The 20,731-nt window shown below is 41.9% G+C and overlaps 1 protein-coding gene across 1 annotated transcript in view; it reads right to left on the reverse strand.

Moving 5' to 3' along the window:
* LOC139213892 (zinc finger E-box-binding homeobox 1-like) overlaps positions 1 to 6,686 on the reverse strand; it is a 61,171-nt gene extending 54,485 nt beyond the window's left edge. Inside the window, exon 1 of the mRNA XM_070844586.1 lies at positions 6,620 to 6,686. Within this exon, the coding sequence (XP_070700687.1) occupies positions 6,620 to 6,677 (58 nt within the window). The 5' untranslated portion in view covers positions 6,678 to 6,686. The remainder of the gene's footprint in view (positions 1 to 6,619) is intronic.
* Between the last annotated feature and the right edge of the window lie 14,045 nt (positions 6,687 to 20,731).

Genomic DNA, 20,731 nt, shown 5'->3' on the forward strand with positions numbered 1-20,731 from the left:
ATAAATACGCTATATACAACCTAGATATATGAGATACATATAGGATAGGATAAATAAACTGCAGATAATGAATATGAATAACTTCATCATCTCATTAAGTATAACCTCCATGTCTGCTGTATACTTTTACTACCCATAGTTACAGTATAACTACAGAGTTGTATACTAAAAGTTGCTGTATAGTTCATGATGAACAAATTGATTCAGACTCGTTTATTTGACTTAACCTGCTATAGCTGCAAAAACACTGAGTCAGACACGGGGGTGTACATTGTTTAAACCCATTTAAAGCTGTGCGTACGCCTTTATTAGGCTGTATTGAGTCATCTGCCTCAACTTTCCATTCCTGACCTGACAGTTAGTTTTATTAGCCGATGTCATCTAATTGAAATGCAACGGCATCAGCAGGAACCGTTGATTTTCCCTCACAGGCACCATATTAATGCATGTAAATCCAAACAAGCAGGCCTGTGTTGTTATGCAAAGCCTGGAGGAAAGTAGCAGTTTCCTACCTTGATGCTAACACACACACACACACACACACACACACACAACACACAACGCACACATTCTCTCTCTGAAGCATGCACACACACACAAACACACTACTCAATTAGTCACAGCAGCAGCATCAGTAGCTCTGACGCACCTCCCCCTCTGGACCATAAAAGGCAATGGGAGGAGTTAATGCTGACTTGCTAAAGACATCCTGTAGTGCTTTGTCATTCCACAAGCCCATTTGTGCAAGGGAAACAACACACACACACACACACACACACACACACACACAGCCCCAGGCTCTTTAACACCAGGAGAAAGTAACATGAATGACCATTGGTCGTGGATCAATTAACAGCTACTGTTGACCACAACCATTTCTACTACCTCTCAGGACCATTTCCCTCTGGCACTGTCGTCTCCCTACTACATTACAAAGGAGGACATTTGCATTCATATTCACATTACACTTCAACAACACGTATAAAATAGCTTTGGTTGCTAGGAAAGCATTATAACAAATGATGATATAATATGATTTTTTTTGCAATTGGCAATACTTCAAGTGATTACACAACAATATAACATCTATTTTATGTTATCAGAACAATCTAATGAGTGTACCAGGATGAACCCAGCCTATGGCAAGGCCTATTGGCCGCAATTACATGCTTAATATTATCTCAGAGGCAGGACACTCACGTGTCTCCTCTGTTCTGAAGGAGAGCTGTAACTGGAGCACCTTAGGGTGACCTCAAGAAAGTGGTTCATCCACACAAAGATAAAAAGAGGACAACAAAACGTGCTGCAGCATTCATATTTTTCCTTTAATAGACTGTGGCATGGCTCAAAACCCTTGTAAATCGCACTTTGTTGTCGTCTAGATGCTGGTAAACAGAATATAGTCCTACACAGTCAACTACACAGCACTGATTTGAAGCAATGAGCTCATCTGAGGGGCCGTGGTCCTTAAAAGATGATGCAAAGCTTGCTTGTACAGCATGCAAGCATTACTAGAGCATTACAGCTTCTGCATCCACAGAGGAGAGCTGAATAAATACCAGTCACACAGTGAGAATGCTACTCATCTACGCATCAAACAACAGCAAGCTGATCAAAGAGCCTGTCACCAAAGCGAAAAGAGCACTCCTTTAAACAGTAATTCAAAGCTCTTTCATAACAACAAATGTCTGTTCACTACCTGCAGTTTTATATAAGTTATACCAGGTCGGGGACCAGAGTGGTTGAGAGCTGCTCTTAACGCTTTTCTGTCAAAGCATCACTACCACAGCGAGTGAAAATACTCCACATAAATTGTTCTGAGAAATAAAAATATGAAAACAAAACTTGTAGCCAAGCATCCGATCTACAACTGGAACTGGTTCCAAAACAAGGAACCTGTGCTTAAAGAAGTTTTGACCTCTAGTAGTGCTATGGAGCTGTTGTTTGTGTGACAGTGGGTCCCTATTAAAGTTTATCTCAAGCACGCACACGTGGTCACACATGCACACAGGTGACTTTTCTCCCTATCCTGCTGATCCACAGGTGATGGTAACACATCAAGACATGCAACAAAACTTTAAAAAATGGCTTCGTGAATATTTTACGAAGAAAGAAATGCATCCAACACATTTGTCGGACTGTAAGGATACACACAATGAGTTTTGGTGAGCAACTTTTGCTTGTTTACAAGGAAACTCCACAGGACACCTTTAAACACCCTACCCCTTCCTTATTTCTCCAACAACCTCCACAGGACAGGCGCACAGACGCCGGTGAAGGCCCCGGCCCTGGCAGGCTTGTACGTATGAGCAGTCCAAGCCTGGGAGTAGGTCGCTGTGTTTATCCTGTTAAGGTATGTTAACACCAGGCCGCATTCCTGTAGTCTCTAAATTGCAGTGTTAGATTACAGCCCAGCTGAGAGCGCACTCGTACACACACAAACATGGAGCACTTTGAAGCAAGAGGAAAGGCGTTGGATGACGAAGCCATGACCAAAGTGGCAGCAGCAACAGGCGGCGCGCAGGGCGGGCCGACACCTGCCATTTACAGAAGAACTGCAGACGACTGACATGTGGCAGAGCTGAAAACAAGTTCATTAAGACCATTAGGTTTGGATTAAAACAAAAACAACTTCATGCTTCTTGATTCCTTTTTTCTTTACACGAAGGCCTGTATCATACATAATTACTTTAAAAACAGTATAATGTGTGGTGAGCATTTAATTTAGGCTAAAACAAGCACAATGAGAGAAAAGTGAAGGTTGTTGGGGGTCTCTGGGGACCTAGAGTTATGATGTCACCCATCATTTCCTAGGCTTTTATACCAACATGTTTACAGTTGCTGCCTGGTGAGGAATCATCTCTGTGAAGAATTAGAGCATGACCGACTGACTGACAGCCATCAGTAACACCAGGCAGGTTTGGCTTCATTTGTTCAGATAGGTGAGAACAACGCGAACTTCACACCACAGCAGCACAGAGACACCTGAAGAAGAGTCTCAGTTCCCTCTCGAGCAAACTGAAAGGTGGCTCATTATGAACGAAATCATAAGTACAGGAAATGACTCCAAAACGCAAGGGTTTATGGGTAAGAAGAGATGGCCTGTTAGTGTTGCTCATGCATAACAAAAAATATCCAAGGGCAAACTGCTCTCTGAACTGTTGCTCACATCCAGCTTTTTCATCATGTGTTGCTAACTATTTGGCCACTCTGCCTCTACTCAGAAAGAAAATGCAATGTGAAACTAAAACCACAAAGTGGTCTGCCTTCCTTCCTCTTGTAGATTCATGTGTAATACTTTTCTTTATATGTTCTCTGGCCGTAATCCTCGTAATCGTAAGTCAGCAAAACTCTCATGTGAGCAAAGCAGGTGGGAGCCCTGGGACATGTGAGGTGTCAAAGAGCGCAGCTGAAACTGCTTCTTGATTAATTGATTTGACAATTACTACAGAAAATTAATTGGCTATTTTGATAATGAGTCATTTTCAAAGCAAAAATGCAAACATGGGCGTGTTCCAGCACCTCAAATCTAGAGGATTTGCTGCTTTTCTTTTATTGTATACAGGATTTTGCAAAAAAGTTGGGTTGGTTTTTGCACTGTTAATGGGACAAAACAAGAAATTTGGATATGCTGTCTTTGGCTTTTCTCAATGATCTTGTCTATTTTAGATACAAAATAATCATATTGAGAAAAGAACCTATAGATTTGGCTCCATGCTTTTAAGTATTAAAATGTGTAAAGTGAAATGTATCTACAGTCACCTGAGGAATATGAGTTATGACCAGAAAAGAAGCTCTGTCTACTCACTTTCTAATAGAAGAAAGAAAGTTAGTCCACCTTCAGATGGGCATACATGTAAATGAGTTCAGATTTAAGGATCACTGTCAGTGGCATCAAGTAATGAGAGCATATGAACTGTTAAAGAAGTTACAAGCTCAAACTAAAGCCTTTGTGACTGTGGTTGATAATATCAGCAGCTGGTTGCCACATGATGACAGGCCATGATGGGGGTAAATTAGCACAGTCTAATGTTTGGCACATCAGCTCTTTTGTAATTCAAAGCAGTGAACGGGGCAGTGGAGGAGCAGCCCATGTCACGTGGATGAAAACAAATTAAAAAAAAATTTTTAAAAAAGATGCATGTTTGAATTGGGGCAGGTTGGGAATGACAGGAAGAGGAGAGGCAGATGAGTTTCTCTTGCAGCAGATGAAAGCAGTGCGCACTGAATCACGACACCTTTTGCCATCTTGATTGTGCGCCCCTTCACACGGACAAGGGTGAGCTCCTTTTTACATTGTAATCTCATTTCACGTCGCATGTTTGGGAATTAAACTAGAGAGGAATATTCCCATTGAGTGCCTGAAGCTTCCTCTGCAAGGGCATCACGGGAGGATCGGTTAAAATACACCTTTATAGGTGTTGCATCACCTTGCGTACCTGGCTGTCTCCGGTCCAGGAAAAAAAAAAAAAAAACACAGCAACCCCGCCTTCACTGCAGTAATGGTACTGACCGCCATTCCCTTCCGCACACCGCTCAGGAAATTGTATAACGAATTACCGCAACACAATAGATGGAAACGGGAGGTTTGACGGTGAGCCCTGTAGGCACTGTGATTGTGGCTACACGGCGGGGAATAACAGAGCAATAACCACCTTATGCACCGCTCATTTTCCGTGCACACACACACACACGCGCGCGCGCGCGCGCGCACGGAGCTGCAGACTGCACTCGATCAAACCAGACGACAAGCACACACGCACAAAATATATAAAAAGGGAAGATAAAGCATGCACAAGTGAGTCAGAAATGCGTGTCGAAAAGATAAATCCCGCGAGAATGACGGGGAGGCGAGCATCCATGCGAAGCTGGCACGGTGGTACACGGTGAAAAACTACAAAAAAAAAAATCATCTCTACCTGCACAAGTTGACATTTGGAGCGATTTTCCTGGCTCCTAACGAGACACAGAGCCTTTAGGAAACGGCGTGCAGATCCGGTTTGGTTGACGGTGGAGAGCCGCAGGTGTTATTACTGTTTATTTCTAGGCCATTTGTCAGCCCCGTTATCCGCGTTCAGGTAAACATGATGATGATGATGATGATGATGATGGCTCCGGTACGGACGCGCAGAGTCACCGTCGTGTCGTCAGCAGGAGGAAAAAAAGGTGCTTTCCTGCCCCTCGGCTCACACACACACACACACACACACCATGCCTCATAACGGTGTCTAAAAATATATATATTTAAGGGTTTACTTTTTTATTGGCTGGTGCGGCGTAAGAGGGAGAGAGCACAGGTGAGAAACCGCCCAATGGGAGACTCCGGCTCCACAGGCTTGTGTAAATGTTAAGATATTACCACAGCCTCCATCTGAAAGATATTTTTATATCCTTTACTTTATAACAGGTGGAGTCGAAAATACTCTTATTGTGTGGAGGGGAAATGCTTCAGCCCACAAGCACCTACTCTGAGATGATATCATAGCTGTAAAGTCACTGTAGGTGATGTTAGAGGATTATTACTCCTATACCACTGCAGATATAAAGTCTACTGAGTAAGATATGGTAAATACAAATATCAAAAGTCTATATATTGTAATTAATATGCTCTAAACCTATGCCTAGAAGCTGACATTACTTTCCCTTATAATGTCTAAATGCAACCAAAAACAACATTTATTTTAAGCATTGCAATCGGTTCACTGGCCCGAATTGACAGGTGCAAAAAATAAGAGGAAAATGTGCAATAGGAGCGATTTGCAAAGACGATCGACAACAAAAAAAACCACGCCGATTGGTAAAAATTGCTAGATTAACAAGCAAAGCTGGTGCGGGCAATGAGGAAATAAATGCACGGAGAAACATTTGCCAAATGTACTTCAGGAAGATTAAAAATATAACGTCCGCTCTTACCTTTTAACTAAGAGAACATGTGGTGCTGCAGTTGTAGCAGGGAGGGGTGAAGTGGAGATAAAATAAACATCCCATCTCTCTGCCATCACCGGAGCAGCAGTGAAGTCGACCAAAGCCCATGCAAAATATCCCATACACTCACCACAACAGCACGATTTACCATCCGGTCACCAACACAACCAGATAAAGTTGAATTATTTTCATCGGGGGCGAGAAACTGCACCGTCCGGGGCAGCAAGCAGCAAGTTAGCAGGAAAACTAACCCCGCAACAACCTCGCCCTGAAAGAAAACCATACACTTAACTACAAACTGCGCTCAACGGGCCACGTTGTTGAGTGAAAGCCCCGCAACCTGCCGCCAAGTGCTGCGAAAAGTGGCGAAAAAAAGTACAGAAACAAAGAGGTGGAAAGTGAATTAAAGTGGAAATAGAGACAACTACGGGGCGCTGCTCGGGTTGTTATAACTGACGGATAACGGTTCACTCAGCCAGGCGGCCCCATGCACCGCTAGGCGGAGAGAGAAGCCAGCCAGGTATAACGGTACACCACCACACTGGGATATAACACACCAACACTCCCACAAAACTCCCCGAAACGTGGTCCAACTCTCTCCCAGAAAGTCTCCAGAAGGAGTTTACCGAGTGAAAAGCCCACCAGCGGCCCGCCAGGCTCGCTTAGCGACGGTAACGGAGGGTTCCGGACTTACCGCTGCTCCTCTTCGGGTTCGCCTGTTTTCTGCGCTTACACCTGGGGCCATCCGCCATGATCCTCTCGCTGAGTCTGAAGTGCAGCCGCTCATGAGTCGCCTCCCTCCCTCCTCCTCCTCCTGTCTACCCCCCCCCCCCCCCCCCTCGCCCCTCTCCACCCCCCCCCCCCCCCCCCTCACCCATCCACTGCCACCTCCTCCGCCTCACCCCTCCCCTCCCTTCCCCCCTGTCCTCTTTACGACATCACCTTCCCCCAGCAAAAACACCTGGTTTGCGACACGCTGCGCGCCTTTACGGCACCACCTTCTCAAACACCTCAGCACATGGCCCCTCCTACTGGCCACACGTGGGTGTGTGCTCTCTGAGGGTCGTGTCCAAGCTGAGCTCCTCCTGACTGCTCATAAAAAAGAAAAAATATAACAACGAGGTGTTTCTCCACAGGTGGAAGAGTAGAAATATGTCCACAGAGTTGAGCTAAAGGGAAACTAACGTGTCAGTGGTGGAGGAAGCAGTCTCTTAATTCACTCAAGTAGCTTTAAGCAGCAGTGGACTGCAAATAGATTCATATATTTACTCAATACATGCTACATTTGTTGTATTTTACTGGAGTATTTCAATTGTATGATACTTAGGATGTAAATGTTGTACTTTTTTACCACATTACACTTATTTGATCGCCTCAGTTGATTTACAGATTTAGATTAATAACACAAAATATAACTAATAAAATCTGATGTATTATTATGGGTCAAGCCACCCAGTAGTATATAAGTAGCACTCTGTGAAAGTGAAAGTGAAACACTTGAATAGAAAATATTCTGTACTTAAAGAAAAGTGTCATCTTCAGGTGTTGTGTTTAGAGTTTGGCATAGTTTCTGCCAAATATAATCCTTTCTGATGTAAAATAGATAATAACCCTACATTTGATTTAGAGATACAGTAGCGTATCTCTAAATCAATGTGCGGATGATGTAGTGGTGTCAAAATGCAGCATGTTGCACCTTTAAAGGCAAACCTGAGCCCAAATAAACAAGCCCACACAGACACTGAGCACAGTTTTGTCCTCAGCAGGGACAAAAGTTCAATGACAGTTCACAGCGGGTCAGAGGAGTGGCCTTCACAGTCCGTCGAGCTATTCTTGTACCTGCCGATGATCAGGTTTCCAGTTCAGACACACCAGGTGCTGCGAGCCTCTCACAGCCAACAGGACTCCTCTGGATACCCTGACACTGCAGTGGTGACGGGGGACGAAATGAAACTGCACTGACTTAAAAGCTTGAGAATAGGTGCCTTTTTTCCAAAGATTCAAAGACTGTGTGTGAGGTGAATTCAGCCGGATAGTGAAAGAATTATACAAGATGAAAATGTGTGGAGCCAAAAACAGCAGCAGGAGAAATATTCAGATCCTTTACTTAAAGAGTAGTAAAACCACATAGTAGAGATACTGTTACAAGAAAAATCTGAATCAGATTTATTTCCAGGTAGGTTTTCGTGTTGTGGTGCACAACGGTCAAAATAAACAAAGAGAAAAGAAACAGGTACTGTTAATGTCACAAATCTAAATTTACAAAAATCATGTAAAATATGTATTTATATTGTAAATGAAGAGCTGTACAGTGTTAGAAATGATGGAAAAGAGGCAAAAATATTGATTAAAGAATGCGTCAATGTTTGCAGTATGAAGAAAGCCAAAGTGAGGTATTGCTGCTTCACGACAGAAGTATTCACATCTTTTACTTAAGTAGCAGTACTCCAGTGTAAAAGTACAAGGCCTGAATTTAAACTCTTATACAACTAAAACTACAAAGGTATCAGCATCAAAATATAGGTAAGTACTCATTATGCAGAATGGCCTATTTCATAGTCATATAATGTATATAATTAATGACATTATGGATGCATTAATGTGTTCATCACTTTAACCTATAATTATATATCATAACCTATTAGTTTATTATATTTTGTATTGAAACATAGCTAGTAAATAAATCTCAGATAAATATAACGAGGTGAAAAGTACAATATTTGCTCCCAAAATAGAGCAGATTAGAAGAATAAAGTATCATAAATTTGAATTACTCAATTAGTGTACAAACACCTTCAAACTGTACTTATCTACTTAGTTGTTTTCCAGCACTGGCAAAACTTTATTGTTTCATGTGGTGCTGCAGTGGGTCACTTACCATTTAGTAGTTTAACCTTCAATCTGCATAATATTTTAAAGTGAAGTGAAATGATTTTCTACACTGTAAGACAAGACAAGGTCACTTATTCTGTCAGTTTCTGTTTCAAGGATTGTTCAAATTAAAATATTGAGTTAAATATATGAAACCAAGAGGGCACTTATTCTTACTGCGCCATTAAATGGAAAATGTGCCATGGCTCAGAGGTCATTTCAAACATGCTTTGCTGTGATTCAGCATGAATAATGGAAACGTGCTAATCTTGACCAGAATGTAAAATAAAACCTTGTGTATGGCATGACTGTGTAATAATGACTCAGCAGTTGCAGATGCAGTTTAAGTGGTACAGTCTTAGTGGCAGAACTCAAGTGACTAAATCTGAGCTACTTCACTTGAATATTATCATTTTATGTTACTTTGTACTTCTCTGCAATTGGAGTTGGAGCCAATCCCAACTAACATTGGGTGAGAGGCGGGGTGCACCCTGGACTGATCGCCAGTCAATCACAGCGTCAGCACAGAGACAAACAACCCATCACGGTCACACTCACAACTACGCGGAATTTAGAGTCACCAATTAACCTGCGTGTCTTTGGACTGTGGGGGGGAAGCCGGAGTACCCGGAGAGAACCCACACAAGCACGGGGAGAGCATGCAAACTCCACAGAGAGAAGCCTCATGTTCAAATGGCCGACTGCATTTCTGCTGCCCAGTCGAGAAACAAACATCTAAATCATAAAAGAGATATTTACAGTACAGAATGACAAAAAATATGCTAAAAATGTACACAACATCTGTTTAAATGTAAGGGCTAGATAAGCAATACCACGTGCCTATACATTCAGCAGACCAGTAGTCAAATATTGCACAGATACCTCAAATACTGTACAGGTGAGCAGGTAGTGACCGGATTGAGTGACATATTGGAGCCTCCAAACTGTCATGTTTCCTTGGTTGAGGACACAGGAATATGTCAGTAGGGGACCTGGGCCTTATTGATGGGACCAGGACATTAACTATTTGGAGCATATGTCACATTTTGTACTTTTTCTCCAAGAGTATGATCTGAGCAGGTCTTCTACCACGGCTCTTTTCATGATCTGCTTTTGTTCCCCCCCTTCTTCTTTGCGTTCAGTTTAAGACTTTAGACTCTTCTTAGGACTCTTGAGAAGTTATTTTGGTTCTCACTTCCCCTGTCGTGTTTGTTCCTTGTTTTATTTTGGTCGTAGTCTCCTCCTCGTGTGTTACTTCCTGCCTTTGTGTGTTTTCCCGCCCCTGTGATTGTCTGCACCTGTTCCTTCTTACCTCACCTGTCTTCAATCCCCTCACCAGTCAGCCTGCACTTATCCCAGGTCAAATCCTTTGTTTGCTGTCAATTTGTCATCAGTGTGTGGCTGGGGTTTTTTTGTCCTTGTGGTTAGCTCCTGTGTTTTTGATACCTCCTCATGGATTTTCCCTGCACCTGCCTGCACATATTTTGCTTGTAAGGTTTATTGTTATTTAACTCTTGATTTCTGCCTGCGTTTGGGTCCCTTCCACCTGTTCCAGGCTACTACTCACACTTACACTGTCAGTAAATAAAAGTACTGTAAAAAGTGTTTCCAATATGCAGCAATAGGCCTCATATTAATCCTCAGTGCGTGGGTGATGTCACACAAATAAATATTCATATCATTTCCTACATTTTTTCTTTCCTTTTTAGTTTGCTAATAAATCCATGCATCATTTATTTGATTATCTGGTCAGCAGAAAATTTTACTTTATGGTCAAAGGTTCACATATACAAAGAATTTTACATTTTACTATAGACTATAGACGTTCTGATTCGTTTTGTACCATATAAAGTACCATTTTCAGGTCTATATGGCCAACAGATATTTTTGCAGCAGACATTTTGACAGCAAAGGCTCTGTTATGTTCCCTATTTACTCTGTAGTGCAGTTTTATTTACCCTCTGCCATTGCATTTGTCCAAATGTGTCCTAATTCTGAGTGTGTATATGTATCCACCATATGGTGCCCAGACAAATTCAATAGTGGAACAAAAATAGTCACAGTCACATTAAATCTATTAAATGTAACAATAATATTTAATAGATGTGAAAATTACAGTTGCGTTACTCTAAAGCTAAAGCTGAAATCTCTGAAATGCGCCGTTCAATAGTGAATGAATGACTGAATGAATGAATGAGGTGATTTCTGACACTGCCCTGCCCCCATAATAATAATAATGATAATATATAATTGTTAGTTGCGGCTGTAATTAAAATACATTTGAACATGCCAACCTGTTCCTTCAGCACCTATAAACATCATTTCAGTAGAACGATGATCTGTCCATCAGCCTGAACAAGCCCCCCAAACAACCACAACACTCTCCAATAGGCCCCTAAACCACCTCTTGCCCCCACCACCACATGACTAATGCTTCACTTGAATTGAATCTCCCACTGGCAGGATATGAAGGGCCAGAGAGTCCTGTGGTATTTGGGGAGTCCTGCTCCACTACATCACAACATCTCTACAGGCGACTGCTGTCCTGCTGCATGTGATGACAGAGAGGAAATGGATGCCATTATTGAATGCTAATTTGGCATTGACATGAATATTGGGCTCCACTGGCTTTTAGGCTTTTTTACCTCTTCAGTAAATTCATTTGAATTTCTGCTGGAAAATCCTTTTGAATGAGTCGATGGCCAATAGACTATGAGTATTGTTCTTTGAAAAAGAGGTGAACCCTCGGGCTAAATGCCTTTTTATTCCCTACTCAGCAGTGTCCTTTGTCATGCGTCAGGTAGGGGTTCTACCTTAATGGATCTGTGGATCTGACTGAGATAAACAGGGAATTTAACCCCTAAACCTCAGGGGTTAGTGTTAGTGCCTCACTGTCGCCAATCATTTGCTGGTATTTGTTGAAGTTTTCATATTCTTTTATCTTGCCATATCTAAGTTTTTGAAACTTTTTATTGTAGAGCACTTTGTAGCTTTGTACACCACCTTTTGTTTTTGAAAGGTGCAGGGAATGGCTCCAGCCCCCTGTGATCCTTAAGGATTAGCGGTATAGACAATGGATGGATGGATGGAGTCAAAAAAGGCACAAAATTCTGCCTACCATTCCAATTACCAAATAATCTGGACTCTGGACTTTATCCGCACTGACTCAAGCCATACAACTGTTTTCTGATCTGCCCCTGTTATGTGTAAGGTTTGTTAGGTTTAGCTTAAATACACGGTCAGATAGTTGACAATAGATCATACTGGGGCGAACATAGAGGAGCACTTTTCAAATGCTAATTTAAAGAAGCACTTTTTTTACTCTTAATGTAACTCTGGTTTTCATTTGAATGTCATGTAATGACCTTAATAGATTTGGCCTTTGAAGCAGTTCTGTCCTCTCAGGCTAAATGCCTGTCGGTTCCCTCCTGAATGTTTTTGTTTTCATGTTTATCAGGTTGCGGGTTAGCGTGAAGCTGTTTGGGTGAAAAATGGAGACAAAGGTATAGTATAGCTCTGCCTCTGATATGGTAATCAGCCCAAACATGTAACATTTCTTTCCAAGCAAATCAATTAACCTCAGCTCCATTTTCCTCTGGTTCAGCACCATAGAGAGGCTCTGTGACCAACGGATGAATAATGTAATTTTGTGTCAGGGTGAGTAATGCGTGCACAAATCACTTGTCTGGATGAGTGGCTGGGGAGTTGATAATGGCGAGTCCTCACGTTGGGTTTATAAGGCAGGAGGAGAAAGGCAGATAATTCATCCTCTCTCTCTCTGTCTCTCTCTCTCATTAATGATATGCTATGTAGCTCCATGGTATTCTGTGAAGAAAGAGAAAGGCATGAACCTGGAATAAAGGAAACAATCTGCCGGGAAATGTTTACTTCATGACAAGGTTAATTAAAGGGTTATTTTTGTGGTTCCAGTTTAGTTTATCCCAGCATGTAAATGTCTTTATGGCTATAACTATTCTATAAGGTGTCTCATTAATCTGTCTGTTATAGTAAAGACCACCTCAGGTATTGCTAAAACCTGTTTATGGGGTTTCCTATGCAAAGTACTGTTTTATTGATTTCTCTGATTTTCATTTGTTACCTGAGATAAGAGCTGTGTTTGACGGGGCAAAGTCTGAATGACTTTTGGTTGCAGACAGGTAAACCACAGGTCAGTTGGCTGACCACTAACCCAGGTGTGTGTGTGTGTGTGTGTGTACTGTTCTGCTTGTCTGTGTGATAAGAGTCTGAACACCAGAAAAGCAGGTAATAGGAAAAAAGTTGAACTCCTCGCTATCTTGACATGCATGCACCCGAACAAACGCCAAGTAGACACAAATGGATTCTTTGGATAAAATAATTATGCTCAAATATTTATTTATAGATGTGTCTGTCTCAGACATATGTCCAGACAAACTACAACCAATATCCTCGAATTCAATACTGAATTCATCGACTCGTAAAACCGTCATCTATAGTGCAGAAATGACAGAATTCACACCCAACTCTGCAGCTCTGTGGAGCTTTCGACCCTCTTCTTTCTCCCTGGTTTAGCTTTACAGCCTGCACGTTTACTGTATGGTTCAATTTCAACCGTTCTTATCGACACTAAGCTCAGAAAGTGCATGTTATATCATATAGATTGCAAATATGAGCACCAGAATGGGAAAGGTTCGCTGTAATTCTGTAAGTCAGAGATATCAGCAAGGTCTGACACCCACTTCAGTGTCTGTCACATGGTGTGAAAAAGTGACAAAGACAGTGTACGTTAATTCAAATAAATTTCAATATTAGCTGCAGATGAAGAATATGCTGTTTGTCTTATTTTAGCTGTTAGAAAACACTGTCCAGTATTTAGTACATAAGAATTGTTCGTAAAAAGACAACTGCCATTCATCAGACTAGCACTAGGGGTAACCATGTCAGAATAATGACTGAATATATCCGTGAGGGCTTCCTATCTTGTCGACTACATGTGAATGCAGCATCAACGCACCCATAAACAGTAGGCCAACAACGGTATCGATTATCTGATGAACATAGGCTAACATTTAGCAGCTTTGTTTTTTGATTTTTGACTTTCAAAATGGTTTTTTCTGCCATCTATTGACCAAAAATAGAGGGATACTGTTAGAATACAAATAGCATGGCCTCCACCACACAGCTACTCACACACTCCCACTGTTCACCCTCCAAATGAATCAACACCTCACTCTGAATGACACAGTAACACCCTGGAGCCCTTTGCACAACATCCATTTCCTTTGCAGTGACCACCAGCCTCCTCACATCACATGAGTGATCAATAGACCCTCGTCCACTTCAGGTGACGTGTGCAGTGATAGCCTGGCCTGTTTGCTCACTCCCCGGTGGTGATAATGGTGAGCCGTTATCGGCCGGCGTAATGAGTCACATGCAGAAACAGGAGCGACTGATGTCATTTTGCATCACTTCATCTCCACTGGGACCAGACACACTGTGTTTGTGTGTGTGTGTGTGTGCCACAGTGCAAGCCTTTATACATGCAGTGATGTGTGTGATAGTGTGTTTTTATTGCGTGCCTGTGCGTGTGTGTGTGTGTGTAAAGCAGTGCTCGACCTGAGGCGCTGCCTGCTGTTCAAGCCCATACCTGGAGGCTGACCTCATTTGTTGCAGCACTGCAGCTCCGGACACATGGAAGTCACATGACTAAGCCCTCCCAACTCCATATGGAAGAAAAGCCTCCTGCTACAGACCCCGCTGACCTTATTATCACAGTTTCCTTTTGGAGCTTTATAGGAACCTCTGCTTCTTCTAGTGCAGAGGCTCCTAACCTTTTTGGTCCCTTAAAATGAAGGAGTCACTCAAGATAAGAGGCACAAAGAAGTAAAACTGTACGTTATTCCACAACAAAACAAGATTTTTTTTCTTGTTTCTGGTGCCATCTATCAATTGAATCATCCTGATTTTGTTACTCCTTGGAGGGAGTCTGTCCCCCAGGTTGGGAATCATTGCTGTTGTGTTACTTCAACATAAAATAGAGAATATGAACAGTTTTTCACAGTTTTAGGATCCACAAATTTAAAGTGAAGTTGGATGACTGAGAAAACTTTAACATACCTTTTAATCACCACGTTTTACCCCATAAGGTCACATTTTAGTGTCTTCACTGGAATCGAGCAGCAGTGAAACATTCACACATTGTCACACTAGCCAAGAAAATGAAGTGTGTTATTATCATTGTTCAGTGAAAACATGGTGCTGTGCTCCTGGCAGCAGAGGTAGCGACTGTCACCCACTCTGTTTCACTGCAGTCTACTCATATCGTACCATCACTACTGATATTCAGTTTTCGCTGCTTTTGTGGTTTGATGTGCTGGTTTGTAGTTTGTCATTTTTTACATTGTGAATACTTTGCTGTCCAAATTACTAAATGAATATCAGTATCTTGTCCTTATCAGAAGTTTGTCATATTACTATATGTAGACCCTTTTATAGAACACATTTTTGTGGAAAAAGGTCTAGTGTGGACTTTTTTCTTCGAAATATTCCACCCTTCAGTTTTCCTTCGTTTATCCAAGGTCGTCATGGTGGCAGTCCAGATTTCACCGCTTCCACAACCGGCACAGGCCTGTCCGACAGTCTCCCCCACCATCTGATCCATCTTCCCACCAGGTGGTGATCAGCTCCTCTTTCACCAGAATATCTAAGACATACAGCCACAGATCTGATGATACAACAGCAAAGTCGATGATCGACCTTTGTCCTGAGGTGTTCTGGTGCATCTATTAATCACCCAATGTTCAAACACGGTGTTTGTCACGGCCCATCCATGACTAGCATGTAAGTCAAAAAACAAAGCACCACTCAGATCAGGCCATTCCTCCTAATCACCCCCCTCCAGGTCTCTCGATCATTGCCCAGGTGAGTGTTGAAGTCTTCCAGCAGCACTATAGACAGACTAGACAGCATAATTCCCCCACCCAGAGACTCTAAATGTGCTGGATACTCCAAACTGCGGTTTGTTGCATAGGCACAAACAACAGTCAGTCCTCTCAGCGACTCATAGTCACATGGGGGTGACCCTCTTGACCCTCCCCCAGCACAGCAGCACTCAGCCGGGGGCTCCTGAGTAACCCCACACTCACCTGGCACCTCTGACCCTGGGCAGCTCTGGAAAAGAAGAGTCCGTCCCATCTCGAAAAGTCTGGTTCCAGACCCAGTACTATACATAAAGGTGGGCCAAGTTGCTCCACCTAACTCTAGATAGATAGAACCCTAACCCTTAACCCAAACCATTATAACCTGCATGTAGAGGCTTCATTGAGCCTAACCCTGCCCCGGCCAGTGGGATATTGAGGGGCTAAAGAGTTTGAAGGCCACTGGCACAAACAGTTTAATTTCTGTACCTGAACTCTGCAGTATTTTCCCATCGTTTCCCAATATGCCACACAAGGCAACATCTTGGCAATGCTGTGGCTCTTCAGTGCCAACCTACCGAACTGAGACCTGAGCCCTGCTGTCATTCCCACAGGATGTCAGTGTTTGGCTGTGTAACACATAAACATCATTTCAGGTGGAGCATCCTATTTCCAAAGCTATTGTATTCTCTTCATCCTGTCCAATGGCACTGTGTGATACATCCCTGGATGTACACACAGAGACACCTGTGTCAGCATTTTAATCTCACCCTGTGTGTGTTGGAGATCTTTTACGATTCACTACAGGAGTATGTGTTTCCTTCGAAAACAAGCTCAAGGGGCATATGTGTGGGAAGATTAAATATTCTTTGCACGTGGGCATGCAAACTGCATCGAATCAAACTACCTACTATGAAAGAATGTACGCACACCTATTAAAATTTATATGCATATGACTGTAGGTTTATGTAACAGGTGGAGATATGCAGGCTTCATGATGTCTTTACACTTTTCTGAAACACCTGATATGATATTTCTGTACAAGGTGTGTTTGTTTGAATTTCTAAATGTCCCATAATGTTGCAGAATTCAACAGAATAATGCATTCTTTTTCCTAACCACAAGGAATGGTCTCACAGCCCAGCAGTGATGATGCCACAGCCCCAGTGTATGATGGGATAGGGAGCAGCGCTCTGTGTCTAAGTGGAGTGTAAGTCATTGCTAAGACGTCCCCATGACTCATCGTGGCTGACATTATTCAAGATGAAAGTCAGACTTGCTGCTTGTCATGCTTTCACTAATAACTGGAGGGAAAAGGAGAGAAAAGAAAAGGAAGGAGTTCAAAGTAAAGAAAGAAGAAAACCTAATATATTATTAATGCACTGAGCTGTTAATGGAATTACCGGGGATGACCTGAATGGTCTAGACTCACAGGGTATTAACAGCAAATATGAAGTGTTTATTTTTCAACCTGAAAAATTCAGTTATCAATCATTTTCTCAGGCCTGAGTGTAGCACCTGCAGGTATTTCTCTCAGGTTGTATTCAGCCCCAGTAGCCTGCCAATAAGGCAGGACAGGCTATATGTAGCCTGACAGGTGAAGCCAAGGACAAAATAAGGCTGCAAAGTACTCACCGCACCACTTGCTGCTGCCCGTTAAGCTTATTATTGTGAGCACATGGTGACAACTGAGGTGATTCAGATGATCATCATCATTTTTGTCAACGTGTCTCTTCTCATATTTTGACAGGTGACCAGACGCATTAGTGAAAAAAGGTCCTGAAACAATAAATGTGAGGATTTTGAAGAGTGAGGTAGCAGCTATATTTGGGTCATATGATGACAACTGACAAACTCCATCCGCAGAAGACCGTAATGGTGCTGTTGAAAGCCCCAGAAAAAAAACTTGTAAGCTAATCTTTCAACCTGCTTTGATTGATTTTTTGGCCACTTGGGGGCAGTGGAAACATGCTGAAAACACGATACCACCATATTAACTTACGGTCATTTGGTTAACCTAAGGTGCAGATAAATATGATGAGAGCGAAACAAACGGTTTCAGGCTCTGAAATCCAAATGATGACTTAAAAGACACTAAAAACACTCCCAACAGCACATATGATAATTCTCTACAGGTTAATTACTGGTCGCCCCTTTAACATTACATATGGCCATTTGATCTACTGTTAATATAAAAATGTTCAGTGTCTTGGCAGGTTCAGTAGGTAGGCTGACCATGTAATCCCAGTGTGTCCAGAGACCCCCAGACTCTGAGAAAAGACCATCCTCTCTCTTTTTCTCCTTCTCCATCCTTCAGTAAACGTGTGTGAAAACGCTCCATGTGGATCCTCTTACGATGTCCTGAGGGAATCTGTTGATCATGTGATCTCCTTCAGCTATTCGGCAGGCTGACTGTCCCAGCTCACTGAAAACCTGAATCCATCATTGTATCCATTGTTTTTTCCTCGCTAACGCGAGCTACAGGTAACGTCGAAGGTGAGACCAAGCCGCAGATAGTTCTGTTCCTCTAAGAACCGCTACAGCAGCCAGGTCTGATATGAGAAAAATTTGTTTTTTTGAACATTAAATCATGTAAACCTCTTTTTGTAGGACCTCCAAATACAAATATGAACTTGAGCAGCTTTTAATAAAAGCAAAAAATGCCCTCAACACACTGACATAACCTTCACAGCACAGAGTTAGAGAGAGAGGGTTAGGGTTAGGGTTAGGGTTAGGGTTAGGTCATTTCCATGATCTCTACCCATTAACTCTTGATGGGTACGTACACATACACAAAACAACACTTAAATTGCTGTTTTTCAATCCACTGAGCATCATTCATCACCACAGAGGTAACACTCCTCACCACCTCCATCACCCCCCCTTAGCTTCACCCCGTCGTCATCCTCAGATCAGCAGAAACCATCTACCCTCCACTCCTCACTGTTTTGACACTAATTGCACTTTGTCGAGATCAAACTGCCTCGCAGTGTTTTCTCTGCTCACCCTGAAATTCACTCTGACACTTGACAGTCACTGAAAGGGGCTTCATATCTCACACACCCGACAGGTATCGCGCACGATGTGATAAAAGCCAAATTTAATATTCAAACCTCTTTTTTTCCAACCTGCCACCCCCGACCGCCACCACTCTCCTCAACTTCAGAATCACTCTTTAATCTTATTCAAAGTGGGTAAGAGCGGAAAGACTCTGTCTGCGCTGTTTGATGTACTTTTACTGCTGGGGCGTGTTGTGCATGATCACTGATGAAGATTTTCTTTTCCAAAAACCAACCTTGAAACCTGTAAGGAAGAGGAAGCAGGTTATAAAATATATCAATCATAAATATCGGGTCCTTCTTATCATTTAAACATACTTTAGATGTTTTGTTTAGATGTTTCTGGCATCAATCAGTGAGAAAGTGTGAAAGAAGCAACATTATATTTTCTAATTTTAAAGAAAATTTTATTAACATCATTAACATGATGAATTCACAAGATGTACAACTACACCTTCAGCTCCATAGGCGATTGTGTCCAATATCAATTGTGTTTGAAATTGAATTTTTTTTTTTTTTTCCAGCAGTAAAAGCAATTAACACTTTAATTTCAATATGTTAGCTTTAAACATTTCCCTGTACAATTATTCTCTATTCAAACTGCAGTTATTTATTCACAAATCGAAGCTGTAAACAAACTCAACTTACTTGTGTTTCACAGGCAAAGTTGAGACACCGGTGGAAAGCGAGTCATTACTTCTGGCACCTTCCATGAGGAGCTTGGAGGAGCGCCTGTGTACACTGTGTTCGCACTGTTTTCAGTTCGGCAGTGAAGTGCTCTCAAATGTGAGCCTTTCATTAATGCCGGCATTGAGGCTCAAGCTCCACAATTCATGCAGGTCCTGCAGGTAGAGCACTTCAAATCTCTTAGTTCCTCTGGTGGGAACTGAGTGTGCTTTAGAGAGACAAGAGGGGGAAGAGAGGAGAGCGCCACGACTGCCTGTAAAAGAAGTAAAAATATCAGCATAAGAATCAACCTGTGAAAAGTAAAAAAAAAAACAGGGCTTTAAATTGAGTTCTGGTGCTTCTGTCATTCAGGGATTTATTCATGTGATGGTAACAAACAGCTACTTGATACTTGTTACTGTACCAGCACATTTCAGACAAACAGCCTTTCACCTTGAATGAACCAAACTCAAACTATTCTGTGGCCATGATCGAGATCTTTGTGAAACTGTCCGTTAGACACTCTTATGTAACTTTGGCCTTCATGTGTTTGCACGTGTACTTGATTGTTCATACAATGTTTGTATGTAGCGTTCTGTAGATTCATATTTTCCTACATATAGTAAGGAAAGTATGAGAGTTTGAAAATAATTCTTTATTTATCCTAACAACCACCTATGTGTGAAATGTGTGATATTATGTGTTTGTACATTTAATTTCTTACAGTTCATTATGTAAGAAAATCTGAAAATCACATTCCTCTGTGCTAATTTTTCATACGTAAAACAGATGTTACATTACATATGAGATATTCTCGTGTTTTTTTTTCTGTTTTTGTTGTCTTTTTATTTTCTTTTTTTAATGAGTAAAATTTGACTTTAACCTGCTGAAATCTGACATACAATCCATTTGTCAAATTCTGTTAACAAACGCAAATGCAATAAAATGAGCAAATTTGGAACTGATTCCAGTTAAAATACATGATGATACATAGAGGTATAATATTTTTTAAATATGATCAGTTGTAAAATTGTTTAAAAAACACTCGACGACAAACATCCACACTCTTTCTTCCTTCCCTGGTTTTGTCTCATGAAAACACTCAGCAGCTCTTCTCCAGCTATACACCCTCAACCCACCTGTGAATAACACCACAAGAACAACCACTTATAACAGATAATTGACCCACAACAAGGTCAGCCACTCATCTCGGTGCCTGCAGGACCTCTCTACCTGCCTTGCCAGGAGCGTTGGAAACACCTAGAATGGGAGAAGTGCATAAAGGATTAAATAATGAATGGAGATCCAGTGAGG

This window comes from Pempheris klunzingeri, chromosome 15 (assembly GCF_042242105.1).
Source record: "Pempheris klunzingeri isolate RE-2024b chromosome 15, fPemKlu1.hap1, whole genome shotgun sequence".
NCBI classification, from domain to species: Eukaryota; Metazoa; Chordata; class Actinopteri; order Acropomatiformes; family Pempheridae; genus Pempheris; species Pempheris klunzingeri.